The sequence below is a fragment of the Narcine bancroftii genome, chromosome 10 (genome assembly GCF_036971445.1).
Source record: "Narcine bancroftii isolate sNarBan1 chromosome 10, sNarBan1.hap1, whole genome shotgun sequence".
Lineage (NCBI taxonomy): Eukaryota > Metazoa > Chordata > Chondrichthyes > Torpediniformes > Narcinidae > Narcine > Narcine bancroftii.
This window is the reverse complement of record NC_091478.1, coordinates 92,944,823-92,971,540: the sequence shown is the minus strand read 5'-3', so window position 1 is coordinate 92,971,540 and position 26,718 is coordinate 92,944,823. Positions and strand designations below refer to the sequence as shown.

Below are 26,718 nucleotides of genomic sequence, written 5' to 3'. Positions count from 1 at the left end.
ATTTCTAGCAAATTTGGCTATGTTGCTCTCTGTGTATGTAGGCTATAGCCTGATCCTTATGTTCGATTACCCTGAAAAGTATTCATTCTTATTCTGTTTTCTATCTGTTAATCAATTCTCACACCATTTATGAGAACATAACAATGATTATGGAAATATGGGCAAAAGTGCTTTTAATACAGAGGCAAGGTTGCTGTTCTTTGCATGTTGACAATTTGATTCAAATTTTTTTGTTGAAAGTGCAAATGTTAGAAAGGGGTGACATAAAATTTTGGAGAGTTTTTTTTCTGATTCTTTCAAACATCTGCATCGGTTGATTTATCTTCATCTATGTAGATTTAAGGAGGGAATTATGTTTACTTTATCCATTTATCAAAAAAGTACCTGTTAAAATACTCCACTGGAGCTTTGTCACAAGAAAACTAGGTTTTTGTTGCCAGGGAAATTATCTTGAAAGTCAATTTTCTTTTCCAAATGCATGTGACCAGACTTCTTGTAAGATTTCGAAAGGTGAAACTTGACTCTTCTGAATGCATGCATGCCCATTGATATAAGGTTTATAATGATCCTGAGATCATTTTACCTTGACTTTATGAAGGTCATTGCTTGTAACAGATGATGAGTGAATATATTTTCAGGAATGCAACTGAAACCTTGTTATAAATAAGCCTGAAAACATTAATGGGTCATTTAGAATTGGAATTAGGATTAGTACCTGAAAAATTGAGATGGGCACATGCTCAAAGGCATAAATAAATCATATGAATTACAGATAGTTGATGCTAACGTTAGGGAAAATATCAGATGTTGGAAAAAACAGAATTAAGCATGATCTGTCAAAGAGGATAAGTGAGCATTTTTGAGAATGGGTTTAATCAAGCTGTTGTATGAATTGATTGGTTACGGTTAACTCCGATGTGTATCACTTCTCAGTTTCTTTCTCTCCTACTCTCTCGTCTGTAAACATCCCTTCCCTGTTAGTCTGTGCTCCTTCTCTCCTCTCCCCCCCACACCTTTTTTAAGGCATCTACTAGTTTCCCACCTTCCCAATGAAGGGCTCAGGCCCGAAATGTTCGTTACAGGTTTACCCTCCAATGGATGTTGCTTTATCTGCTGAATTTCTCCAGCACTATTGTGTATTGCATTAGACTTGTTTTTCTTGTTATATCCTTGAGTTTTTGGATCACATTAGACTGAGTTACTCAGAGTTAGTTCAGAAGGAAGGAGAACTTGCAAGTTCTCTGGCTATTGATCCTAAATCTGTCTTTTCAGCTTTTACTGATTTTACTGATGGTATCAATAAGGTGTCTCCAATATTCCACATAAAGTTCTGTGGTGTTCATTCATCTTGCACATTGATATCTTGCATATTAATCTTGCAGCTCTAGCCCTTCAATATATTCATTTACTTCATATTTGGTTTGTTTTGTCTTTGCTATATGCTACTTGTTTTTAAACTCCTTTCAGTCATTCTCATTGTTTTACTTATTCTGATATAGTTTAAGGATTTGGCGTCTTTGATTACTTTGAATTGTAAACAGGCAAGTTCTCTGACTATTTTCCTCTCTGTAACTTCACTGTGGGGATGCAGATATCCGATTAGATAGAAACACAAGAACTGCAGATGCGAGAATCTTTCGTGAGCAAAGAGAAGTTGCAAGGATCAGGATCTTTACAGAGTCTAAAACAGAAAGGGAGAGACACCAAGCTCAAGAAGGGTGTGAGGGCCAAGGTGATAGGGTACTGAATGAAAGATGTGAGAGGAATCCACTGGGGGTTGGGAGGAAGAAAGTTTAGAAGTGTGACTAGGAATAGGGTAAAGGACAGATGGAAACAGTGGTCAGTGTTTTTCATTGACCAATTAGTAGTTACAAAACTATTTAATTTGCTTTGTATCTTGTTTGAAACATTTGTCCCTAATTGGTTGTAACAATTGGCTTATCAATTTATTTGCAACACTAACATTACCACACCCTGTTCGCATCTGCAAATAAAGGTTCTTATCCAAGAATCTTGGACTGAAATGATGATGCTCTACACCTTTACAATAAATTGTTGCCCTAACTCTCCTACATTTCCACTTTCACAAGAATGACCTTGTGAATTTATGTCATGAGGATTGAGAACATGTAATTTGCTGCTGTTGTTGCTTCTACTTGGCAGTGGGCCAGACTGCTAACATTTCCCCTCTGCTCCAGCCATGAAGTTACTGATCACAGTCTGCTTTATATCATTACTATTTCTACCCTCCACTTAAATTCTCAGACTATTTGTCCAATCAAATTTTGGATTTAGATTCCAGCATCTGCAGTCCACTTTGAATGGTTGGTTAGCTTGCTTAATGATACTGGGCACCTGTGATGAGCTGGAACTGATACCTGACAGCAGCTGGATATTTGTGATTGAAATTGCAAATAGTTTCTCTCTGCTGGCAGATGAACTTGTGACATTTGAGGCTTATTAGCAGCCATAAACCAACTTTATTTTGGATATGTTCAAACTGTGTCTGTTTTACTAGTTTAATGATTAAGGATAAATAGTAAGGGAACTGTCAACAAAACACTTTCAATTTTATTTGTAAATTTTAATTAAAAGTGAATGAATGCAGCACTTATGCTTGGTATTTCAACATGATTTTTTTTTAAATTATAATTCATCTAAATTGGGGGACTTTTGAGGGTGAAAAAGAAAGCTGGTGGAAGAGGAACCTCAGGATGTAATTGTATTCCAGCATTAGTGTTGCAGCAAAATGATCTACTGCATTATGACACTGCAAAGCAAGTCCGTAAACTGATTGGCAGCAAACCTCAGGGAGTGGATTGTAGTGGAGCCTGCTGAAGTAAAATCACAGGAGATTCCAAAGAGCAGGAAGAGTAACTGTTCAAAATTGACCCAGAAATGTATATGCAAAATTTAACAGAAAACTATTGCCCTTTTCATGGCAATATGAAATGGTGATGAATATAATTACTCGTGACCACTGTGCTATCATGATGGGTCCAAATTGTGCAGTTATCTTAAGTCCAAAGAATTAAATGCATAAATATGTTGCATCTTTTAGTGCTGACAAATAGCATGTACTGGAAATACTCTTGTGCACCTGTGCCAAATTATTTGCATACATTGTGTAACTGGTTAAATTGTGATTGAATCTGATTTTGACTTTGGCCCTATAAAGAAAAGCAAGAAGATGTAATAAAGGAGGCGAGAAATGGGAAGTTAAATGCTACCCAATGATACACAATTGAATGAGGTGAGGACCTTTCAGGAGCTGTCAATAAAATTTAGTTTGGGAATTTTGAACTTAATTAATCTGAGGAGGAAGGCATTCCTGTACAACTCCACATCCTTATTTTGAAAAGAAATAGACGACTGCAATTAAATTGAATGCCTGATTCACCCAGTCCATTCCCTGAAGTGAAATGCATCAAATATTACAGCATTTCCTTCCAACAAGAACACTGAGAAATCTTGATATGGAAGTGGTGAGTAGATCATGTGCGTCGCACAATCAGAGACCAGGTTCACACAACCAGTTAGTGAGATGCAGAGATTTCTCAGTCGGGGAATGACTGCTTAAGTAGGGTTTTGCAGTGTAATTGCACTGCTGTGAGATTCAATGTGTTGCTGCAAGTATGACTTGCGTGCTTTCTATCGATTGCTGTGACGATTGGGCAAGAGCATGTTGTCATTCAACATCACAACTTGAGTTTCCAACAATGTTAAATATTATCCACTTCCGCAATCTCGCTGGTTGCCCCTTGCAGCTCCAAAATAAACAAGCTTCCCGATGCTAGAGCAAAGCAACATAAAATATTGACTAATATGCAAATTGCCAGGTATTTCTACAGCCTGCATTCAATTCCCCCAGGTAGCACTTTGACGTGCACTGTCACTGCGAAAAAAAGTTTACCCACTTGACCGAAACCCCTCTATTGCCAAAGATCATTTGCACTGTGTATTAGTGGTTCTCGAGAAGAACCCAGGATTAGTGTTGGCTGGAATCGAGAGTCTGGCGTCATTTGTTGCCAGTGAGGGACAGCGTCTACCTGGATGTGTTGTGTGTTTCTGTAGATGATTGCAAGGATACCGCACGTTCTCTAGGTCAAGCATATGATGCCTGCTGTTGAACAAAAACAAATATGATGGCGAGTTGAGCAGTCAACGCCCAAGTTGCCAGTTTAGGAATAATTGCCTAGCGCCAGTTGATTTCCCTTCTGGGTCGCCTGTGCTGGTGTGTCACCGCTGATTACTTTTGTCCTTTGGCTTCTCCTCCCATTCCGCTGTGTTGAGGAGACTGGGCTGGCCCAAAGCGGGATGATCACATGGTGTTTGCTGATTGACACTGGAACTGCGGACGAAGGCTGGGACTCGCTACTGTGGAAACCCAGAGAAACGTTGAGCAGTGGCAATGAGAAGGCGGAGGAGAGATGGCCAGGTCAGGCAGTGATGGGGACCCTGAGCAGCAAGTAGCTGGCTCCGGCGAGGTGCTGGAGCCGCAGGTTTTGTCCTTGGATGAGATCCTGCGAGCCTACGAGCAGCCGATCAACGAGGAGCAGGCTTGGGCGGTGTGCTACCAGTGCTGCCGTTCCCTGCACCGGGACTGGTCCCGGGAACAGGTGCGCGTCGGCCGCGTCCGGGAGCTCGCAGCGATCCGACTGCATCGCGATGGCACCGTCTCTCTCTGCGGGGAACCGAAAAGGCCGCCCCTTTCAGGTAGGGATCCAAAACAGGCCGGGCACTCGCAGGTAACCACACCGCAATATCGTCCCACAAGACCCAATTAAAGCGAAAATCCGATCGGCCGTAGAAACTAGCAATGCCCAGCAGCACTTTACAGCGACTGGGGATGCAAGTCGTAGTATTACAATGTAGCAAGGGTTGCCCTTTCGTTATCCGCCGGCCTGAGCGGTGGGGGGGGGGGGGGGGGGGGGGGGGCGGGGGGGGGTCAGCGCACGAGTGAAATGGAGATGCTTGCGCAGCACTTCACAACCGAGCCGAATAAAGTACATTCTTCACGGGATGGATGCGAACCACCAGGCAAGAACACAACATTGCCTTCGCACCGTGTGTTGTGCATGCAGAAGGCAATGCAGCATTATTCTGGAAATCATTTTTATACATGAAGCTTTTTTTGAATTCCCCAAAACAGACGGACTCTTAATACTGTGAAATGTGTCCCAAAATTGTTCAAGCTTTTCAAGTTCCAGACTCTCTAAATCCGAGGCAAGCAATCGATTAAAATCATCTCCCAACTTTCTGTTTAATAAGACTATTTTAGTAGTAAGCTGCAATACACAAGTTTCATACTAATTTTCATCTTATCAATTTATCATTTGCTTAACGTTTCACGGATTTTTTTTAGCATGATCTGCCAGAATTATCCAACTTGCTCTTGACTTGGAATAGTGAGCCAATTATGTGGATTAAAAGTTATTTTGAAGGCAATTATGACATCGTAGGTTTCTCATACTTGTATAAATATTTCGATCTCTTGAATAGATTACACTTTCAATACTCCTACTGACAACACCAAGCTTTAGATTTTGGTCATGCAGCATTTAAAAAAAAAATCATTGATTTGCTAAAGGGTGTTGCATGAAGGGCTCACTCAGCAGAATAACTCTGGGCTGCCCAATGCACAATGACTACTTATTTGTTGACGCATTTAATCAACAATGATTTGTTTAAAGTCTTTTGTTACTGCCACATTGAAAATAACCACAAGAAACATCAAGGGATGATGCTTTTAAAAAAAAATATATTTTATTTATGACTTTTCAAACTGAAACTCAAACAGTTATCAATTTTATCATCAACATTGATTACAGTTTACAATTATCAATTCTATACAAGGTTTTCTGTAGAGATCAAGCTTTTTCTGTCCCTTTCCCTCCCTGTCCTTACCCCCTCCACATTTAACACTTAACCAGTTAGAACATTCAAGATGTTCATGACAAAGGTATGAAACTTATATTGGGGGTTTATGGGTTTGTCACGGTGGCCAATGCTCAGGTTGCTTTCTTTTTCTTGACTTTTCCTGGTTGCGATGGGATGCCCCCCCACCCCCTGCCAATTAAGGAGTAAACTGGGAAGATAGGGCGGCGAGGCAGGATGGTCCACACTATAATTGTCATCCTATGGAATTTGGGTATGGTTGCCAAATTTTCAAGAAACTGTTGTATTTTTTCCTTAAGTTGTAAATAATTTTCTCCAGGGGTACACAGTTTTGCATTCCAGCACACTGCTCAGGCAGAAGTCGAACTTCGAGGTAACTGCTATGCACTTTCTGGCCACTGCCAATGTGATCATTACAAATTGGATTTGAGAGTTGGACATGTTCATCCAAGTCTTATGTCCCTTTTATTTCCCAACAGGAACAGCTCTGGGTCCTGTGGGAATTTTTACCTGTGATTTTTCTTTCCCCCCTCCCACCGTCTTAATCTAGTTCCATTCAGAAGAGTCTCACCTTGGTACATGTCCAGGTTGCATGCATAAAGGTTCCTGTTGCAATGCTATATCTGAAACATTGGTCTGATAATTCTGACTTTAATCTGTTCAATTTTTGCAGCATCAGGTCCGGCTGGTGTAAAAAGTTGTACCAGCCTGTATCGTGCATTAATAATTGCTTGCAGTCACGCTGGTATGACACAGGTTGGACCAGCACGATGACTCAATCGCTATTCCTAAATCTGACTCCCACCTCTGCCTTGATTTGTGAAGGCCTGGTTTAGGTCCTTCACTTTGAGCAAGAAATACATTGCCGAGGTGATCGTCTGTGTGTTTTTCCCCCTTTGAATCATGCACCATGGTAGGGCCAGAGTTGGACTTAATTTGTCTTTAGAAAAGATCTTGTCTGAAGGTAGCAGTGGAATGTCTTATTTGATAAATCGAAATTATTCATAAGTTGTTCAAATGACATTAGCCGTCCCCGCTCATAACCATCCTCTTCGCACCTGATGCCATTACGACGTCTGGATGATGCTTTTAACTGAATTTCTGAATTCTTCAATAGCTTCCTACATCTCCTCCCCATATAGAATTGGCTTTTTTTGATAGATCACCAAAATAAATTATGTTGAAAACCAAGCAAAAACAGCTCATCTGTGCAATGGAAATCTCCAGGAACAATCCCTTACAGCCAATTCAAGAGTGCCGTTACCAGAGAACTCTGGATTATTTGTTTCTAATATATGGTAGGCAAATTGGCCCTTGGAAAACTTGAATTGTATTCTTTGACTTTAAATCTCAATTTAATTTCTTAACATCCATCTCTATTCTGCCACCTCCTGTATGACATTGCATTTTTGAGAACTGTATGCTTCTTCGTCGCCTGATAATGAAATTAAAGGGGTGGGGGAGTTAAAATTTACTGTTTATGGCATGATTTCTTGACATTTTGTTACAATGAGGCAGGTGGGGAAGTGTTGGGGATTGAAGCAGGGACCTCAGGCTCCTGGGCAGGTATGGCGATGGAGGTGTTGGGGATTGGAACAGGGACCTCAGGCTCCTGGTCAGGTTTGGCGATGGTGGTGTTGGGTATTGGAGTAGGGACTTCTTGCTTCCGGGCAGGTTCAGCAATGGCAGTGGGGAGTGTCGGGTATCAGAGTGGGACCCCTGGGCAGGTTCAGCAACAGTGGTGGGAAGGTGACAACCGATACAAATATTCTGCTACTGAGTCATTTCTCAGATATCTGGAAAATGCAGTTAACCGATATACATCCGGTCCTGAACGTTTCGGATAATCGGAAATGTACTGTAGTAAAATATATTCTCTCAATCAATCCTTGTAATTCATGACAAATGCAGCTGACTAGAGTGGAAAGTGAATCGTATTCTTTTGATATTGTAATCTGTTTAAATGCTGAACATTTAACCTTGTAATTTAGAAAATGCATTGAAAAACTGGTTTCAGACCGCAGAGAGACTTTTATTTTAAAATTGCTGTCGGGTGAAAATTTAAAATTCAGCCTAAAATGCAAAGATTAACTGCTAAAAATGCCTTTGTGTGTAACTAGTAGAAATTATTCAGCAAAAGCTGGAAATTGACCTCTGCTAGTTCAACGAATAAATGGAAATTGACTTTTTTTAATTCCAAAGAAGCAGCTATGTTTATCAAATTGTTTGTGCTTTTGTCACTCAAGTGTTTATACACACTTCCATCTCCAAATTATAAGTAAGGCATGCAATGCTTACTTCACAATTGGACACTTGGTATCCTGTAGATATTATAGTTGGAGCTTACCAGCACCAGCATGTCCAAGGATTATCCCTACCCCATCACAATGCAATGGCGACAAAGGTAATCTTCAGCTAAACAATCTGCTGGAGGAACTTGTTGGCTGAGAAGCATCAGTGGGAGAAAAGAAATGTCAAAATTGCAAGTTTGAACCCGAATGGGAGAAGGGGATTAGTGTTGCTTTTCTGAAGAATGACACTTGGAACGTGTCGTGAGACTCTAGGGGAAAAGTCTCCTAAGTAGTCAAGTAAAAGCAGTGGGGGGGGGGGGGGGGGAACCTTGGGCGTCAAATCTCCAGAGCACAATCAGGGTGGGTGAAAGAAGAGTGATGTCTGTGGACAAGTTGAGGGCATAAGCAATGGTGTATCTAGGGAAAAGAGGACCTATGGCAAGCACTGAAATTTCTCACTCTTTGCTCAGAGCATTGCCGCATCTATTCTTTCATCAGTAGCACACCCCTGTTAGAAGACTACCGCATCCTGTGTTGTCCGCTCCCACATCAGGCTTGAGTTTTGACACTGACTGCATGAACAGCCACCGCCAACCAGTTCATCCCAAAATCTGCCTGAAAACCTCAGTGGCTTGGGAATTTAAAACTGCTTTTGCATCAAGATGTGCAACAATTTGATTATGAGAACTACACAGGCATTTGACTTTTCCCAAGATGCTTCTTGCCGACCATGTACCATGATTGCTGACTATCTGTTTGTAATGGCCGAGTTTTGTCACTGAGCCACTGTATGGCGACCTGACCAACAAAACTATTGTACTTAAAACATTAGGTAAAAGCCTGTGCACACACTGTTATTTGATGGTCACCTTGGTGAATGCCTCAAGCCCAAAAGATTAGTCATTTATCTTTATCTTTGCTATTTGACCTGCTGGGTTTCTCCAGCATTGTTTACATTACATTATTTAAAGCTATTTACGTTTTAAGGAATTGTCTTTCTGGGGGAAGATGTGCTTAAGTAGGTTTACACTTTGGGTTTTGCAGCTGAATGAACAGATGGACTTTTTTTTAGGTTATTCCTCACCCCCATACGTATTCTTTTCATGACAGAATCTGCAGTCGGTGATGAATCTTGCTCTGAGTCACTGGGAGTAGTAATATAACTCAGTGTTGACTTATTAATTTCGTAGACGACCTGACCAGAGTATTTGGTAACACAGGGCAACTGGTCAGTTGAAACTGCAGTGCATTCTGGGCATGGGGCTGTTGGATGTGGAGTGCAGTGATGGCCTGTGTTATTCGCATAGATTGCAGCCAATATCTATTCAATCCAAATTGCATGGAGAGCAGGGTGCGTAGCTGGCAGCGGGGACATAGCCAGCCAGGGAGCGCTGTGCTGATGTGCTGGCACTGGGTGGCTGGCACTCTGGGTGCACTCCTGCCTACTCAGATGGGTGTTCCACACTTCCAGCAAACTTTCTGGGGCTGCCATCTTGTGTGCTCCCAGTCCACAAGCAGGAGGGACTCTGTGTCCGGACCAGGAGATGTGGTGTCTGGGATTCCAACCCTGCTGAGCATATGTGGAGAGGGTACAATTCCTGCTGGTCTCATGCTGAGAGTGAGGGAGAAGGAGTTGTGTGGGGGAGAGATAGGGAGGTGGAGAGGATGGGAGAGGGGTACAAGTGGGGGACAGGAGGAAGGGATGGGGGGTGGAATGAGGGCAGTTGGGAGAGGGGGTTGAGGGAGGGAGACGAAGGTAAAACACTACACTTGTCAAAAAAAAATTTAAAACTATGTCATAATATAAATTAAATTGATAGGAATTGAATAATGCTGCAGCACCCTTAACTTGCAACTTTAACTAGTCAACTTTAACTAACCTGTTCACAACAGGTCTGACCTGCCCTTTAGTATTTCACTTTTGAGTAGCAGCAATAAATCGAGACTAGCAGGCAGTAGCTTTGCAGTTTAACCCTGGGCATTGCCTTTTTGAGACAGTTTGCCATTAATCTTGTAGCCTTTTAAGTATAGTCACATATTCAGCCTCTCTCTTGCCAAACTAAAGAAACATTTATTTTGTAAAATAGATGAACTTGACGACAATTATATTTACAAGTATGTACACATAAATGTGCTTCACAAAGAGCTGCACAATCAGAGAATCCCTGCCACGCAGCTCTTTGTTTTGTCTAGTGCTTGTTGATAGAATTGGCTTTGCAATAAGCTTCGTGGGTCTCAGTTCAACTTAACCATATAACCATTACTGCACGGAAACAGGCCAATTTGGCCCTTCTAGTCTGCACTGATCCAAGTTCCCTCTCATCCCACTTACCAGCACTCTGCCCATATTCCTCCATCCCCCTCCCATCGATATACTTATCCAACTCTTTCTTAAATGACAAAATCGACCCTGCCTCCACCACCTTTCCCAGAAGCCCATTTCACACAGTAACTACTCTCTGAGTAAAGAAGTTCCCCCTTGTGTAACTCCTAAACCTTTGCCTGTCAACTCTTAACCCATGACCTCTTGTATCCATCTCTCCTACTCTCAATGAGAAAAGCCTTTCCACATCAACTCTATCTATCCCTCTCATTATCTTAAACACCTCTATCAAATCCCCTCTCAGCCGTCTACGTTCCAAGGAATAAAGACCTAATTTGCTCAATCTTTCCTTGTATTCCAGATGCTGAAACCCAGGCAACATTTTTGTAAATCTTTTCTGCACTCTCTATCTTAATAACCTTCCTATAAATCGGTGACTAGAACTGCACACAGTACTCTAAATTTGGCCTTGTACAATGCTTTTGCATCAAGATGCGCAACAATACAATACAACAGTACAATGCCTTGTACAGTTTCATCATTACTTCCCAACTCCTATATTCTATGCACTGATTTATATAGGCAAGCATACTAAAGGCCTTCTTCACCACCCTATCTACAAGTGTTCCTACCTTCAGGTATAATAATGCATTGTTATTCCTAGATCTTTCTGCTCCACTGCATTCTTCAATGCCCTCCCATTTACCATATGTCTTGCTTTGATTATTTTTTCCAAAATGAAGCACCTCACACTTGCATTAAACTCCATCTGCCATCTTTCTGCCCACTCCTCTAAGCAGTTTAAATCCCCCTGCAATCTTTGAAAATCCTCTTCATCATCCACATTTCCCCCTATTTTAGAATCATCTGAATATTTAATAATCCAATTTACCACCCCATCCTCCAGCTCATTAATATATATGACAAACAGCAACGGTTCCAATACCGAACCCTGAGGTACACCGCTTGTCACGGCCTCCATCCTGACAAACAATTTTCTACTACTACTCTCTGCCACCTTCCTTCCAGCCACTGTTAAATCCATTTGACTATCTCCGAATTAATACCCAGGGTATTCCTAACTAACCTCCCATGTGGAACCTTATTGAAGGCCTTACTGAAGTCCATATAGACAACATGCACTGCTTTACCCTCATCCACATTCCTAGTCACCTCTTCAAAACATTCAACAAGATTGGTCAAACACGACCTTCCACGCACAAATCTGTGTTGAGTGTCCCTCCATATTCTTGTATATACTATCTCTAAGAATGCTTTCCATCAGTTTACCTACCACAGATGTCAAACTTACAGGCCGATAATTGCTAGGCTTGCTTCTCGATCCCTTTTTAAACAAAGGAACCACATGCGCAACATGCCAATCCTCTGGCACTATGCCCATCTCTAATGACATTTGAAAAATCACTGCCAGAGCCTCTGCTATTTCCTCACTAACTTCTCTCGAGGTCCTAGGGAAAATCCTGTCAGGACCTGGAGACTTATCCACCTTTATATGTTTCAAAAGTGTACTACCTCTTTAAACACTATAGTCTCCATATATACCCTCTTTGCTTCCTTTACCCTGCACAGTTGAATATCCTTCTCCTCAGTAAATACTGAGGAAAAGAAATTGTACAAGACCGTCCCTCATCTCTTTTGGCTCCACACACATTTATCCTTTCTGATTTTATCTCTCACTTTCCTTTTGCTATTTACATATTTGTAGAAACCCTTCGGATTTATTTTTCATCCCACCTGCCTTCCCCCCCCCCCCCCTAAACATTGTCTACAAGCTTTCTCTGATTGCACTCTAACCTTCTCCTTGCTGTTCTCCTTCATTTCGTTCCCTCCCCCAGCCATTTGAGTTTAAAGTCTCCTGAGTAACCCTAGCAAACGTCCCTGCCAGGATCCTGGTACCCCGGTACTTGTCTGATCCTGGCTTGATTTCCATCTGAAAGCAAAATGTATCATTAAAGAACTTCTGTCGTCCAAACCTCAAAAGTTCTTTTGACAGATGAAGACTGCTTGTTGGGCTTGGCGAGGACAGTGGTGCCCCCCTTCAAGGGGTGCCCCCGGCATGTGCCTCTTATTACCATGCCCTAGGTACACCTATGGGCGCAAGGTTGCAACCTGGTGGAGGATGCTGGTTCCAAAGACATAGGGGCTTGAGCTTCTGCCAATTTTGTTGAGAAAGGAAAGGAATAGGCAGCTCAGACAGGCAGCTGGGGTGTAATTTTCTTCATCTTGTGTGGAATTTATGGAGGTGGTTCCTCATGGGCATGAAGATTCTTGAGGTGAAAACAGTGCTGAGAACATTCAGGCACTGAATGATGCAGTAAGCGAAAGAAAGCAATTTTACTTGGAAATAGCCTTTGAAGCATATTGCACGTGCACTAACCTAACCTAAGATGTCTCATTTAAGGGATTGTTTAATGGACAAAAGGCTTCTCTGTTCAGAAGAGCTGCCGTCCATTTGGTTCCTAAAATTGTGACATCCATGGAAATGGGGTGAAACCGATGAGGAATTGATTCCTTTGCCTGCCACCAATTTGCACAGTGGCAGTTGTTATAATATTTGGTCTGATGCCCATATCGAGCTGTCCAGTCACCCACCTCAGTTGGAAGAGTGTTCACTCAAGATGTAACTGCTGAGAAATGCAATGTTTGGGATGCCACGGTGGTTAGAATTTTGCTTTACCATTTGTTGAGAAAAATTTGACCAGATAGGCTTGCAAAATTGAACTTGATTGGAGGGATGTTCATACAAATGTGGCAATCTCATTTGATGACCATGATTCAAATAAATTTTAAGATACATACATGTACTCCCATTAAATATATGGTTCAAATGTGTCAAAAAAAAAATCTGGAAGCCAAGTTACTTATGGTAGACAAAGTTGTGGTAAAGAATTTCATGTATTACATTCTGAGTGTAGTACAGTATGACGTGACCATAATGGAGTCTTTGCTTTTGTTCATTTGAAGGGCTAAATGTCAAAAAAATAGGAAAGAAAGTTTTTTGTTCAGTAACCCTAGTAATTGGGCAACTTTGAGAGTAGCCATACCTAACATGTAAAACAGTTATGACAATAGAAGTTGACAGGTTAACATCCAATTAGATGGTCAGTGATAAATAATATATTTATTGTCATATACATTGTGCAATGTATATACTTTAGGCACTGAAGTTCTTGCTGCATCGGAACAGGAACTTCATGGGGGGGGGTGACTACAGTAGTGTACATTTTTTAAAAAAAGATAAATAGGAAATGTTGATAAATATAGTGTAAGAAAAACATGGCATTATAGTAGTGGAGACAGTACTGTCTTGTTGGAGCCCTCCATGATTAGTGTAACAAAGGGAGTTTAAGAGCCTGATAGCCACTGCAAAGAAATTTTTCTTGCTGGGGGCTGTGGCGGTCGAGGCTGGTACAATTGAGACATTTGAAAGATTCTTGGGTTGACAAATGGAGGGTTTTTTTTTTAAAAAAGATTATGATTATGGAAGGAAAGATTGCTGTGGCATGATAGGTCGGCTAAAAGGCCTGTAGTACAATGTTATTCTCTATGAATCTAGGGATGTTGGTCTTCAGGTCTACCTTGTCCGAAGATGGCAGAGAAGAAATTGTGAACAAGCTGATGGGGGTCCATTATGATATTGGCCATCTCCACAGGAAGAGAAAAAGAATCAGTTCTTTTCTATAGGACTAGAAAAGTTGAAAAAATGGGTGGTTTTTTGTTGTGGAGAAGGTGGGATAAGGAAGGGCAGGACATGAACGCTTGGTTACTGTGAATCACCTTGCTTAATGTTTTCCAGTGTTTGTAACTTTTTTTTCATTTTATTTTAGATTCAAAGGTGAAGATTTCCACACAATTGTGTACAGAAAGACAGGTACGTGTCTAGCAATAACATAGCATCACAGTGTATCCTGCCTTTTCACTTGGCAGAAAAGTTCTGTTTTGTGATCGGTCATTTGGAATTGCTAGAAATTATTGAACTGAACAATTTTATAGTTTTCACTTGTTAGATTTAATACACTTAAAGCTTCATTTGTCATTAGTGGGACACGTCGAAAGGGCTTGGGAAAGCTTGACTGTTTTGTTTTTTGGTCAAAGTCTTCACTTCTCCCTTGAAAATGTTAACCTGCATTGTGCTTTGGATACTGGCTAGTTTCCAATACCTTGAGCTATTGTATGTGAGGCCATACAGTAAATATAGGCATGTGTGATGAGTAGGATGTCATTTCACAGGCCACTTCATACTTTTGATACCTATATGTGTGCATGTGCAGACAGACGGGTTTATCGATTGTGAATAGTGACATTGATGCTACTAATTGTCTTGCTCGTATCTGCAGCACAACCCTTTTGGACTATACCATAGAATGTTACTGCACAGAAACAGGTCTTTTGCCCCTTCTTGTCTGTGCCGAACTATTATTCAGCCTAGTCCCATTGACCTGCATCCGGACCATATCTCTCTATACACTCCCATTCATGTACCTATCCAAATTTTTCTTAAATGTCAAAATTGAGCCTGCATTTACTAATTCAGCTGGTTCCACAAGTTAATGACCAAAGTAGATATTCAGTGTACAGATGCACTTTAAGTAAAGTTTCAGTAGTGCAGACGGATCATTTAGAGGTTATGGAGTGGTTCTGGGAGGTTTATCAGCCTGAAAACTTGTGTGGGGGCAGGGGGGAGGAGGAGAGGTGGTGTGAAAAAACTTATTGAAATTATAGTTGCTAGGCTTCTATATCTTTTGCCTGAAGGTAGCAGCAAGAAGAGATCAAGGTCAAAATGATGGAGATCCTTTCTCATATTGGCTGCCTTCTTGGGGCTGTGCCTCACATAGATGTCTTCAGTAGACAGGAGGACTGTGCCTATGGAGGACTGGGCCAGGTGTGCCACTTACTGCAGGGTTCTGCTTTGTTGTGCTTTCGAGTTTCTAAACCAGACTGTGATGCTACCAGTCCATAGTTCAATAGTATTCAACAAAATTCTGTCTCTCCATAGACTACTTAGAAAGCACACCAACTCCTCTACTTTGCTTGAAGTTGGCTTGAGGTGCAAGCTCTAGGAGAGGTCCTCTGGTATGTTAACTCACAAGGAGCGAAAGGTACTAACCCTCCTCTGCCGGCCCATCAATGAAAATGGGCATGGTCCCTCGGCTTCCCCTTCCTAAGGCTCACAATTAGCTTATTTTCCTTGTTGATAATGGAAAACGAGGTTGTTCTGGTACCACATGACAGATTCTAGTTTGCTCTGATTGTTAGAGGAAAGTGGAACAATTATTGGAAAGTGTTAAAGTAACTAATACTTTATGTATATTTTAGGGAAAGTCAGTTGTAAGCTTGAATAAACATGTTGATGAAAGAAAAAGATGGACCATAAACACCAGCAATTTTATCAGAAGCAGAAAAGATAGCAGGCACATTACCCATAAAACATTCTAACCACACCAACAATCCAGTGAGTGCATAATACATTAAAAATTGGGTACCAGATGAGATGTTATTTTAGGTGGGCAGCTGCATCAGTTCACGGTCCCTTAAATAGCAATCACTTATTCTCACTGTCAGTTACTGATCCTTTTTTATAAACTTATGGCAACTAAAGTTATCAAATATCTTTGACCTTTACGCAGATGAAGTGTTCAGCAACTTCACTTCCTTGGTTTACCATCAACACACTTATTTCGCTACTTCCAGATTCAACATTTTATTCAAGTCTTCCTCAAATTTCCCTCAGTTACCTGCCAAACAACCCTGGGAAGAGCTAGTATCAGTTAACCCAGGAATGAGAGGGACAATTTCAAAAATATATAGCTCTAGTCTGTCAATCAAAAGACGATCACTTTCCAAGATAGAATGGGGGCAAGAACAAGAAATGGGAATCAAGGAGAAACTGGGAAGAGGCTATTGATAGAATTTGCTCTACTACCTCCTATTGTACAATGGATTAAGGATACAAGTTTTTTTAAAAAATACTAGAGAAAATCAAATTACACCTCAATTTTTTTCCATAAAAGGTAACCCTTTGTTATTTATTTGAATTATGAGTGTTTACAGATTAAATTTCTAACTGACAGATAGTTGTATTCATATTATTGGTAATGTACCAAAGATACTGCCAGCAAAGGTACCAAGGTGGTCAGGGAGTGGGGGAGTCTGGGTGTGTATTTATTGTGTTGAGAAAGAGTATCTGGTTCGGTGGGTTCACAGAGATGAGTGTGGACACAAGGGTTTGCAATCGCGTAACTTTTATTAACACAAAATTGTAGAAAAGCGTGGGAAAATGTGACGGGAATAAAACATGCGCACGATTTATAAAAGAATGTGGGAAAATGTTAAACCGTATGCAATTGCTAATTCACACAGATGATGCTAACATTCATACACTATAAGCAGGTCTCACACCCTCCTGGAGCCCTGATCGTTGGGAGGCGGCTCTAGTACACACAGTACATAGAACCATAGAGCATTACAGAACAGAAACAGGCCCCTTTGGCCCTTCTAGTCTGTGCCAAAAACATAACAAACAAATAGACAAATGATGCAATGCAATAAAAGTATATTATCCATACAAAAAAATATTGATTTATGAATATGAGAGTCTGATTGTTTGTGTGAGGAGTTCCTTGGGTCGATTTTTGCCCCACATTTGGAACTCTGGTGAATTCCACCCCTCAACCCGGAGTGGGGGGCAATCCAGCCTCGATGCAGGCCATTGGCCAAAGGATGAGATGGAGTAGCTGGAGGGACTCATGCGGGGGTATACATACATTTCTGGACCCCTGATCATCAGAAGATTCGGCTCTACTACAAATATTGATCCATAGCAATACTACAGCTCGGGTTCAGTGCAATGCACACCTTACCCGCGACCCTTTCACGTGATGTCCACTGCATGGAGCAGTGTCCGGGGCTATCACCACAAGGCAGTAGTGAGCGAAATGTGCTCTTTTCTGTGGCTAAATACAGTGCTCATCTATGTGTCTAGCCAAAAGTGTTGCTGAGAGATTTGAATTAGCCAATGGCCAGAGTCCAATCTTGACTGACAGGTGATGTGACTTCCAAATAAATTCTAGATGGGGAGGACTTCTGACTACCTGCAATACATACATTCCAGACAGGCCAGGGAGGCCACATTTTCTCCACACACAACAGTATCTGGGGGTATATGTGAACATTTGTGTATGTTTGTTGAGTTTTCTGGGTTTTTTTTAAAAAGGGGCACAATATACATCTGTTTTGTGTGACAAAGTTGTTTTTGATGTTCATATTTTGGGGGAAAAATAACATGATATAATCTTGGATCTTTTTTAAAAAAAGCAAACTGCTAGAGCAGGGGTGTCAAACTCAAATTCACGGAGGGCCAAAATTAAAAACTTGGACTAAGTCGAGGGCCGAACTAAATATTTATTGAAAATTTTCAACAAAATCTGCATGTTTTCTCTTCTTTCAACATATGTAATGTTAAACTTTTTCTTATTAAAATAAATGTTTAATAATAGTTTAATAAATGAGAAATAAAATATTCAATAAATATTTCTCTATAGAGGATTTGTCAAATGTTGCTAGTGTGCTGTCGAATAGTAAAATCTGAGGGCTATTGAGAATGTGGGAGAATAACATGATTCCTGAAACAATCAAATGGGTGACTGATTGTGGGCATGAACTCTAGCAGGGTTATTTGCCATGCCCTTTTTCCATTGGTACAGATATCCTTTGATTTACACACTTTTCAAGTTTTATGCCTAATGAGCTTGTATCCAGGTTCCAGGACCATTTTTAACCAGGAATATATTTATCACTGTGACATGAAACTATTGGAAGATCGTTTTATCCTGAGATTAAAGTTCATAATACTTACTCGGGCCTGTGTGCGGGAGGGCGGGGGTTTGCGGGCGATCGGGTTGGACAACGACAGTGCGGGGGCATCGACTTTCGCTGCAGGGCGGCATCTCGGCAGATCAGTGGCCCCGTCACCGTGAGTCGCGGGTCGGCCTGCGGCAGGGAGGGGGAGTGGGCAACGGTCCTGGCGAGGTCAGGCCCGAGGCCTCCGGTTCCGGGCGCTGGGAAGCGGCCTTGGCTTCCCCTGACACCGGCCAGGCCCCAAAACCAGAGTCCACGGTGAGATCCTGCAACGTAAACAGAGGAGGTGGGGGCGATTAGCGGGCTGACACCAATGCTTTCTGGGATTTGTATTACTGTGCATGCGCTATACTGGCACGGCGGCCAGCGGGCCACCTCTAATACATTTTTGAAATGATCTTGCGGGCCAAATATAATTATATCGCAAATTTGGCCCGTGGGCCAGAGTTTGACATGTGTGTGCTAGAGGAACTCCAATCAGGCAGCACTTGTGGAGGCAAAGTGAATCTCAATTTGGGGAAGATTTAACAAAGTGTGGTCAACAGTTTATAGACAAGAAAATGTGAGCCTTTTTGAGAAGGTAATTAGTTTCCTTGTAATAGCTGAAATATAAATTCTATCTTTAAATGTGACCACGCTGTAGATGCGTCAAATCGTCACATCAGTTGGCTGACCCAAGATTGCGTGGGCCCCCTTCACGACCAAGGAGAAGCCCGTGGTGGTTGCAGTGTGGACTAAGGGAACTCCCCACTCACTTCCAGGTGGTGTACTGTCGGCCTAGGAGTGATGCTGATGTCACTTACGGAAGTTAGCGCATGTGTCACCAGAAGTGGGCGTCCCCTTCACGAAATGCAGTGAATTCAAACAATAAAATCAGTTTACTGGTTCACCCTCGCTACATTACATAGTTTATTTTATTTATATACCATATTTTAAAACCACTCACATTGACCAAATTATATCTCAACTTAAGCAGTTATTTAAAGTGCAGCATAAAGTGGGTATTCGAGGTTTAGAATTGTACATTCATGGTAACAATCACCTCCAAACACTTGCAAGTGAAAATACAACGTCAACCTGGATTTAAGAGTTAAAGGAAGGGGCTGATTTGACAGAGGGGGTAAATGTTGTTCCAGAGTTTGGGGGGGTACAATAATAAAGGCGCTATCTCCCCAGAGTTTGCGATTTGAGTGCAGAACAACCAAGTGCCCTAAATTGGCCGATCTGAGGGGGTCTTGAACTGGTGTAGGGCATTAGGAGATCGGAGATGTAGGAGAAGGCTAGTCCATTAATGGCTTTGTAAATAAACTGGAGAACTTTAAAATCTATTCTGGGTCAGTGAAGGGAGGCCAGAATAGAGGTGATAATGTCCCTCTTCTTGGCTCCTGCCAGGAGTCTTGCTGCAGTGTTCTGCTCCAGTTGCAGATGGGATAATGACGATTGACTAATTCCCATATATAGAGAGTTGGAGTAGTCTAAATGGGAGAAAATAAAAGCATGATAGCTTTCTCAAGGTCTTTCAATGACAGGAATGATTTGATTTTGGCCATAGTATGGAGCTGGAAAAAGCTGGCTTTTACTACTGCATTGACTTGTTTATCATACTTGAAAGTGGAACTGACTATCACACCAAGGGTGGTCTGATGAGGGTGGTTAACTTACCAAGAGTATTGGAGATGGTTTTGCTGGAGTTAGAGGGGCCAAATAGGATGATCTCAGATTTGCCTTCGTTTAGGTGCAGGAAGTTTTGAGCTATCCAGCACTTTGTCCTCCAGACAGTCTATGGCTGGTTCTCTTCCCCTGAAGCCCAACAATCAAAGAGAGTTAGAACTGAGTATCCTCAGCATAGCAGAGGAAGGAGATGCTGTGCTTTTGGATGATGTGGCCAAGGGGAAGCATTTATTAGGAGAAGAGAATGGGGCCCAGAATAGTCACTTGTGGGATCCTGCAAGAAAGGGCAGCAGAGCATGAAAATTTGCCCATATTGACTGAGAAAGTCCTATCACTAAAATAAAATTTAAACCAGTTCAGGGCCTTATCAACACTGACCCTCTGCCAGGGGCGATCTATTAAAATAGCACAATCCATTGTATTGAATGGCGGAGCTCCTTGAGTCAGTGGTGAGGAGCAGGTCATTGTATACTCTTAGTAAGGCTGACTGTGCTGTGGTGGGCCTTACAAACTGACTGGATCTTTCGGATATGTTGTTTTGATGTAGGCAGGGCAACAATTGACTAAGAACTTTTTTGAGGACCTTTGACAGGAATGGATGTTTAGAAACAGAACTGTAATTTTTGGGAATGGTGGGGTCTAGGTTGGGTTTTTTCATGCTGTGCCACAGCATGCTTGAAACAAATTGGAACTGTCCTGGTGGCCAAGAAACTTAATAATAGAGAGGATGTTAGGACTGGCTGTATTGAGAACATCCCTCAGGAGGGGAGTAGGGTTAATGTCAAGGGGGTAGGTTGTCAGCTTCATAACGAAAACCATCTTTCTAAAGGTGGGTAGTGTGATTGGGCTGAAACAGTCCAAGTTGGATGAACAGAGCTGTGGTACATTTAGATTGTTGGGGTGGGGAGGTGGAAATGTTGGTCCTGATGTTGACTTTGAGGAATTTTTAAAATCTTTGCATTTGCTAAGGGATGCAACAGAATTGGTGTTGGGACCAATGATTGAGTTGATGGTATTGAACAGGACCTTGGGAGTTGTTGGAAATTAGGTTGGCAAAATATTTTGTAATTTCGATCTTTATATGAGCAAGTTGTTTTTCAGAATTTTGAGGGAAATTTGTAGTTTGTCGCACTTCCACTTGCTTTCGGCTCTCCTGCACTCCCTCCTCAGGGCTTTGGTGGTGTTATTGAGCCAATGTGAGCTTAGGTTTTTTTCTCCTTGAATGGGGCTGCAGCATTTAGGATAGAAGAACAGGTAGTATTAAATAGAGATGCAAGTTCCACCATAGTGGTAGTACTTGGGGCTGCTATAAGGGCCTCTGAAAATCTATTCACGGTATGCGAGTTAATTTAGCGGGAGTAGCATAGAAAAAAAACTAGATTTTTGGTGGGGGGGGGGAGAAGCAAGGCAGGGATAGGTTAAAAGCAACTGCTATATGGTTTGACACACCAGTATCAATTAATACTGGGTTGTTAATTGATAAATCAGACGACAGGACGAGGTCGAGAGTATGTCCTAGCTTATGAGTGGGTCCTGTTGGAAGCAGTTCCAAGTAAAGGACTCGATGAGGTGCATGAATTTGCTTACAAGAGTCTTGGTTGGCCAACACGTGGATATTGAAATCACCAAGAATCAGAACTTGATGAAATGGGCTTAGTGCTTGAAAGAAAGTCTGCGAACTGAGTGATTTGAATGAATCTCAGAAAAATAGTTGGTGTGTACTATCTTGTTAATAAACCTCTATTTCTGCACCAAACACCTGTGCTCTCAGGCTCTAAATCTGAGCTTCCTGTCGACAACCATATAAATTTCTCAGCATTCCACACTCGTATGTATATTCCTGACCTGATCCTTTGTCATGGTGATGTCTAAATGCATTCAGAAGACGCTACAAAAAAAATCAAATCAACCTTACAAGCAAATTATTAAATTTTCATGATTAAAAAGTAGAATTTTTTTTTATGATTTGGGAATACAATTTTCATTAAATAACATGGTTGTGGATCAGAATTTTATTGCAGCATAAAAGAATATTGCAACACTTGCTGATTGACATATTGCTTCAGAATCCTTTCAAGATGCTATCAGGAGATTAGTGCTAGAACTGAGAAAGCTGATTATGGTACATTACTGTCTTCTGGATTTATGCAATAATATTTGGCAGCAAACTTTAGTGATCTAGAATTTGCAGACAGCAGTGAAACAATAGCCCTTATCACATGCTGGTGAAAAGAACCTCTCAAAAGTCCAGAGATTGAGCCTCTGAGGTCTAAAGGCTGTGGCTGTCTGGAAATTCTTAACAATCACCACGCTGATATGGAACTTAAGCAGAGTTTTAATTAAAACAAAGTCCAATTTCTGACCGACTTCTGTCCTCAAACCTTTGAATCATGTCTTCACCTCTGTTTCTGTCCACCTCCATTCTTCCCAGTTTCATTGTTTCTTGATTGTACTGTGTGACAGAGTATATATGTTTGTTTTTGGGAGATAAATTGGGGCAAGGTTTGTTAGTGTAGGTCACATACAAACACTTTAAAACAGATCTTATTTAAAATTCTGGAGCTCTGCTCATGCTAGACATGTTGGGGCCGACAGTCTTTGCAAAAGCTTTGGGGAGTGCCAAGAAACTTCACTAATGGATTGTTGTTTACAAAAAGGCAACAGATGAAAGAGCTTGTCAGAGCCGCAGATTGTCTGGAGGGGAACTTGCTGTTCTAAGAGGGTCATGTGGTTTTACAAGCAGAGAGATTCATACAGGCTTTCTCTCAGAGAGAGAGATCTACAGTTTAACAGTGAGCAGCAGGAACTGAAACAGGACAAACTGGCAAGCTTGTGGAAAACCCCATTTGGAAGATGGGTTTTGAGTGTTTATTAGTTCAGCCTGGTCAAAGCCTTTGTGGTTCATGCAAGAGGAGAGGACTGGCTGTCTAATGTTTCATTTGGAATAATAGAAACAAAAAGGCACTCTGGTGACCTGAAAGAAAGGAGTTATCATCTGGAGAACCCTGAGGGGGTGTTTCTTCAGCAAGACACTGAAGTGGCTGTTTATATATATATATAAAAAAAAATCAGTTGTGGGTGTCAGCATACAAAGAATCTCTTTTAAAACCAACAAGAACTTTCCTGAGCAGTAACCATTTACCTTTAAAGCACCAAAGCCTGGTGAACTTTAAAAATGTTAAATTCTATGCACAGTATAAAAATTGCCTGCAACTCATGAACTTGGAGGAATGAAAAGTGGGATTGGACTGTAAATCAAATAACTTTTTTGAACTTAACACACACGTGCGCTTAGAATTATAAGGGACAAGTTGGGTTCATTAAGTCAATAGTGATGTTAAAGTGTAATTCTGTTTGCATGTTTAAAGATCATTGAAAACAACTTTTGTTTAAGTAACCATTTGTCTTGGTGAATATCTATTGCTGCTGGGCTTTGGGGTCCTCTGGGCTCATGACAACTGTGCACAGCCAACTTTCGCAGCAGCCTTTAAAATCTGGTAGAATATAAACTGCGGTTGCAATGCAGTTACTTCTCTGAGATTAGAGTAAAACAGGAAAGTCTGGGGTTGTTGTCCAATTCACAAAAGTGCTGAAGTTCACACAGCATCTATGGGAAGTAAGAGATAACCAACATTTTGGGCCTGGGCCCTTTATGTAGGGAGGGGGGTTGGGGCTGGGGGGGAAGGCAGGCACCTGAATTTAAAAAAAAAAGAGGGTGAAGGGTGGGGGAGGTGCAGAGGCGTATCTTAAGGTATGGCACATGCCCTTGGGGGCCACTTGAAAGGGGTGCCACTGAACGATTTCTAATGAAGTCAGACAAGCCATGCTCTGCGGAGCAGAATATTTGGGCACTTGTGCCTGTATATTGACATTGCCGCTAAACGGTTCAGACTGGAGGAGTTACCATGGAATGGGAGTAAATATCGCAATTTCCATGGAGACAGGACTCTGGCATGCATCCACGGGCCGAGGATGTGAGCTCAGTCGTTAAAGAGTGCAGATCTGGCAATGAGGCCCGATCCAGCCACATTGTTCAATGACCCCTGCTTTGAGTGATTTCCAAGACTGTGTTTGAGGCGTTCAGCCTGAGCGAGCCGAAGTGTTTCGAGGAGCTGCTGAACTGCGTTGCTTGGCTACAGGAGCTTGTCGTTCTGTGCTTCCTTGGCGACACGCACGTTGAAAACTGCCTGTCCATCCTGCTGGTCTTCAGGAACAGCCGCATGAGCCATCACGAGTCAAGCCAGACACTGATCTTGCTACTGAAAATACAGGCTTTCATCACATCATAGGCCAATTTGCATCAGAGGAAGGAAGGTGCAGTAATAATTTTCATGTCGTGCTCATTAAAAGATTAATGAGCTTGACTTGTATTTTTGAGCAGATGTTATGGTAAAGGTATTTAAAAGATTGGTGTCAGATGTTTGGACAGGAGTGCAATTTCAGAGAGTACCCTTTCTGCGGATGCGCCTTTGGGGAGGTGGGGGAAAGGAGAAGAGCAGGACAAGGGGAGGAGCACGGGCTAACAGGAAAGAGGTCATCTGTGAATATAGGTGAGAGGATAGAAAAGAAAATTGAGGTGATGGGAGAGGGAAGAGGTTGAGGAGCTGGAGGAAGGGAGGTTGGAAAGAGAGATGGGGGAGGGGTTTAATGGAAATTGGAAAAGTCGATTCCATCTGGCAAATCTCCGACCAGATGGCATTAACATCGACCTCCAGTTTCTGTTAAACCCCTCCTGAGGTTCTTTTCCCATCCTGTCTCCTTTTCTCCAGCTCCCCTCCCCCCTTCATTCAGAGAGCTATCCTTACCTCTGGATCATGTCTCCTCTTACTCTCTCATTTATATCCACCCATTAGAGTGCTCCTCCTCCCTCCCATTCCCCACTTTTTAAATCTAGGAACCTGCCCATTTTTTTCTTTTTGTTCATACCTTGGTGAAGGGCTCAGGCCTGAAATGTTGGTTACCCTTTACTTATTATCTTCTGAGTTTCTCCAGCACCCTTGTGTGTTGCATTCTGAGATTTGTCTGGGCTGAGTGAAAGTAGTATCTTTTTAAAAAAAAACAAGTATTATGCGATTAAGGACTAGACCTATTTAGTAGCTTTGTAGAAATTCTATTTTTAAATTTCTTCAACTGTTTTGTGGAGAGGAAAAAGGCACTTTGGCAAGAATCTGTTATTTTTACCCATTTTAATATTGAACTGTCAGGCTTCCTGTGGGACAGAGTTTGCGAGCTATTGATGAATAGAATGTTCTCATATTTCAGTCCATCAGCTTTTTCACTGAATGGTTTCTCTTTCTTACGTGAGTGAAGATCAGCCCATCCCCGTCAGTCATTTCTAAGCAATTGTGCCTTTTGTATGGATTCCACATTTTTATTCAATTGTCTCGATTCTTGCAAGTCAATGTACAGACATCAACTAAAAGCAGTAACATCTTGTGCTATTGTGTAATTATGACAGAATATTTTTGGGAGTAGGCTTCAGGCTGGATGTAAAGTTTCCAAAGTTTGGATGGTAATGTAATATTCTGTTATTTTAAGTAGCATTTGTTTTTATTTCAATTCTTGCCATACACCAGAATGAAGGATTCTTAGAAAAGCTGAACATGTATGAAGTAATTAAAAACCAAAAACCCTGCAAACACGACACTGGAAATCTGAGCATAGAAACATAGAAAATGTGTGTAGGAGTAGGCCATTTGGCCTTTCATGCCTACACCACCAACCATTCATTTTGATCATCGTAGCCTTTTGATGAAGAGTCCTTGACCCGAAATGTCAACTGTTTCTCTTTTCCAGATACCGCTTGACCGTTTGTTTCCTATATTTTCTGTTTCAGTTGATGAATTGTGTATTTATTTTAGGCTCTCTTAGTTCAGAGTAGCTGATTGTGGGGAAGATGTAAAAGCAGAAAGCAGTGAGCAGTGGAAGCCAACATCTGAGACTGTGAGTTGTGAAGAATCTTGGAAAAAGTAGGTGTAGAGAGAATTATTTTCTCACAATTCTAACTGTGTAGCTCTTCAAAAATGAGTTATCAATCCAGGGTCAGTGCCACAATGAATTTAGTAGAGGGCATGAGGTGGGGGTGGGGGGGGGGGGGGGGTTTGCTGGCGGCAGCCTACATGCCGATCGGACGTAAATCTCCATCCCTCTGACGTGGCAGTCAGAAGCGCTGCTTTTATTGCACGGAGAGTCAAGCTGGACGATAGTGACACAGGTAGGGTCTGATGGTGAGTGATGGCTGCGAGCATATGGGGGTGCAGCACCTTGGGCAGGTTGGGGGGGGTGCAGCACCTTGGGCAGGTTGGGGGGGGTGCAGCACCTTGGGCAGGTTGGGGGGGGTGCAGCACCTTGGGCAGGTTGGGGGGGGTGCAGCACCTTGGGCAGGTTGGGGGGGGTGCAGCACCTTGGGCAGGTTGGGGGGGGTGCAGCACCTTGGGCAGGTTGGGGGGGGTGCAGCACCTTGGGCAGGTTGGGGGGGGTGCAGCACCTTGGGCAGGTTGGGGGGGGTGCAGCACCTTGGGCAGGTTGGGGGGGGGTGCAGCACCTTGGGCAGGTTGGGGGGGGTGCAGCACCTTGGGCAGGTTGGGGGGGGTGCAGCACCTTGGGCAGGTTGGGGGGGGTGCAGCACCTTGGGCAGGTTGGGGGGGGTGCAGCACC

General features: G+C 42.2%; 1 protein-coding gene across 4 annotated transcripts in view; it reads left to right on the top strand.

Annotated features, from left to right (window-relative positions):
* The window catches only part of spire2 (spire-type actin nucleation factor 2), a 73,327-nt gene that overhangs the window by 2,431 nt on the left and 44,178 nt on the right, over nt 1-26,718 (top strand). Inside the window, exons 1-2 of one of the 4 annotated variants that reach the window (XM_069901864.1) lie at nt 4,092-4,716; nt 14,361-14,404. In XM_069901864.1, coding sequence (XP_069757965.1) covers nt 4,431-4,716; nt 14,361-14,404 — 330 coding nt within the window. In that variant the 5' untranslated portion in view covers nt 4,092-4,430. Of the gene's footprint in view, nt 1-4,091; nt 4,717-14,360; nt 14,405-15,554; nt 15,607-26,718 lie in introns of those variants that run through there. The other 3 variants (XM_069901863.1, XM_069901866.1, XM_069901865.1) reach the window with 3 other exon arrangements.